The sequence below is a fragment of the Dipodomys ordii genome, unplaced genomic scaffold (assembly GCF_000151885.1).
Source record: "Dipodomys ordii isolate 6190 unplaced genomic scaffold, Dord_2.0 Scaffold117, whole genome shotgun sequence".
In the NCBI taxonomy this organism is placed as follows: Eukaryota; Metazoa; Chordata; class Mammalia; order Rodentia; family Heteromyidae; genus Dipodomys; species Dipodomys ordii.
The window spans coordinates 518,006-520,110 of NW_012267333.1; the positions used below are offsets into that span (position 1 = coordinate 518,006).

The window sequence follows — 2,105 nt, forward strand, 5'->3', positions numbered from 1 at the left end:
GGTGCCCGTCGGTGCCCGTCGGCTGGCGAGCCCGCGTGCTCCTCGGCCCCCGGTGTGGGGGGACGCTCCGGGCATCCTCCGCTGCCCTTCCGGCCCCCCCAGCCCCTGGGGTCCTCCGGCTGTCACCTCGGCCTTCCTGAACGCCCGCCCCTCCCCCGAGGGCCGCCCCCCCTCCCCCGTCGCCCTGTCACCCCTGCTGTCCCCTGGGAATTCCGAGTCTTTCCCCTGGGACCCCTCCCCCGCCCCCCGCGGGTGACTTGGGACGTCGGCTGCGCCTCCAGTCAGTCACCCTGGAGCTCCTTCCTGGTCTCTGCCTCACTGTACCGCCGCGGGCCTCCCCTCGCCCCCCCACCCCACCCCGGGTCCCTGGCTTGGTTTCTCTGCTTGCTTTTTCTTTTTCTTTTTGAGGCCAGGGCTGGCTGCGGGTGTTGGGAGCCCCCCCCCCCCGTCCCTCACCCATCCCGCTGCGCCCGCCGGGCTCCCACGTCCCTCGGCGGCACTCCATATTCCCCCGCTGGTACTCTGTGATACTCCCTGTCTTTGCTTGCGGAGGCTGAGATAGCAGGAAGGAAGCTCTGCCAGGCTTCCCTGCTTTGCCCTGCCAGGAGGAGGCCGCTGATCCCCCGCCGCCCTGGGCTCCTGCCCTCTGGATGCGCCTCCTTCATGCCCGGGGCTGCTGCAGAGGGGGCGGTCCCGTCGGACCGTGGTGAAGTTTGGGGGGAGGGAGTGTGTGTTGGGGGGGCACAGGCCTCCCTCAACCCTTTCTCCAGGTGGTGGCATTTTTGTTTTGAGTTCTTCTTGTTCCTTTCCTAGAAGAGGGCTCTGCCCAGGACGCCCTGCAGTCCCTGAGCCAGCGGCTCCGAGTGCAGGAGAAGGAGATGGAGCTGGTCAAGGCGGCCCTGGCGGAAGCCCTTCGCCTGCTCCGGCTGCACGGGGCCTCCCCCTCCCTGCAGGCCTCTGGCATGCCAGCTCCTACACGGGACAGGTATTCATGCCCCACAGCCTCCTCCTCCCCCTTCCTGGAGCCTCTGGGGGGGGGCCATTAGGTTGATTCGCTTTCTCCCCAGCAGCCCTGCAGCACCCCCAGGACTGCCACCTACATGCAGCCCCGCTTTGGTGAGCCGAGGCACCCAGACAGACACCGAAGTGGAAATGGAGCCGTCCTCTGCGCCCCCTGGCCTGAGCAATGGGCCTCCAGCCCTTCAGAGGGGTGGTGAAGAGCCTAGTGGCACGCAGTCTGAAGGAGGGGGCAGCAGCAGCAGCGGGGCTGGCTCCCCTGGACCCCCAGGGATCCTCAGGCCTGTGCAGCCCTTACAGCTCGCTGAGACGTAGGTGTTCCCGCCGTGGAGGCTGGGAGGGGTGGAGGATCGGGAGCAGACCTTCACCTGCTGACTCTACCCTTACCAGGCCTCGGAGAAATTCTTCCTCCTCTTCCTCCCCCTCCGAGCGCCCGCGGCAGAAACTCTCCAGGAAGGCAGCTTCTTCTGCCAATCTGTTTCTGAGGTCAGGCAGCACGGAGAGGTGAGCAAGGCCCCTCCTCAACCTGCCCTGTCCAGACACAGGCTCTGGACTTCCCACATTGCTCACCTCACTTTCCTGGGTAGGAAACCAGGTATGGGAACCGCATTACTCATCAGAATGAGGGGATCAAGCACTTTTGCTCCTCAGGATCCTTGCGGTGTACATGGCACTGTGCCACACCTGCCATCTCATTCAGTCTCTACAGCATCTTTTTTTTGGGGGGGGCAGGGATAGGTGGTCCCATGCAGTCCATTCAGTCCATTACATTGGTAAGGAAACAGGCTCAGAGATAGTAAATCAGTTTGCTCAAAGTTACACAGCTAGAGTCAACCTAATTCTTCCTTTCTTTTTTCTTTTCTTTTCTTTTCTTTTTTTTTGTCAGTCATGGGGCTTGAACTCTGGGCTTGGGCACTGTCCCTGCGCTCTTCAGCTCTACCTCTGAAGAGCCACAGCGCCACTTCTGGTTTTTGAGTGGTTTATTTTATTTAATTTATTTTTTTGGGTCCGGTCGTGGGGCCTGAACTCTGGGCCTGGGTGCTGTCCCTCAGCTCTTCAGCTCAAGGCTAGCACTCTACCACTTGAGC

At 62.3% G+C, this 2,105-nt stretch overlaps 1 protein-coding gene across 2 annotated transcripts in view; it reads left to right on the forward strand.

The window, feature by feature from the left end:
* The first annotated feature begins 804 nt into the window (after positions 1-804).
* The window catches only part of Eml3 (echinoderm microtubule associated protein like 3), an 11,275-nt gene continuing 9,974 nt past the window's right edge, over positions 805-2,105 (forward strand). The window contains exons 1-3 of one of the 2 annotated variants that reach the window (XM_013029261.1): positions 805-985; positions 1,068-1,328; positions 1,408-1,521. In XM_013029261.1, the coding sequence (XP_012884715.1) occupies positions 879-985; positions 1,068-1,328; positions 1,408-1,521 (482 nt within the window). In that variant the 5' untranslated portion in view covers positions 805-878. The remainder of the gene's footprint in view (positions 986-1,067; positions 1,329-1,407; positions 1,522-2,105) is intronic. The other variant, XM_013029262.1, reaches the window with a different exon arrangement.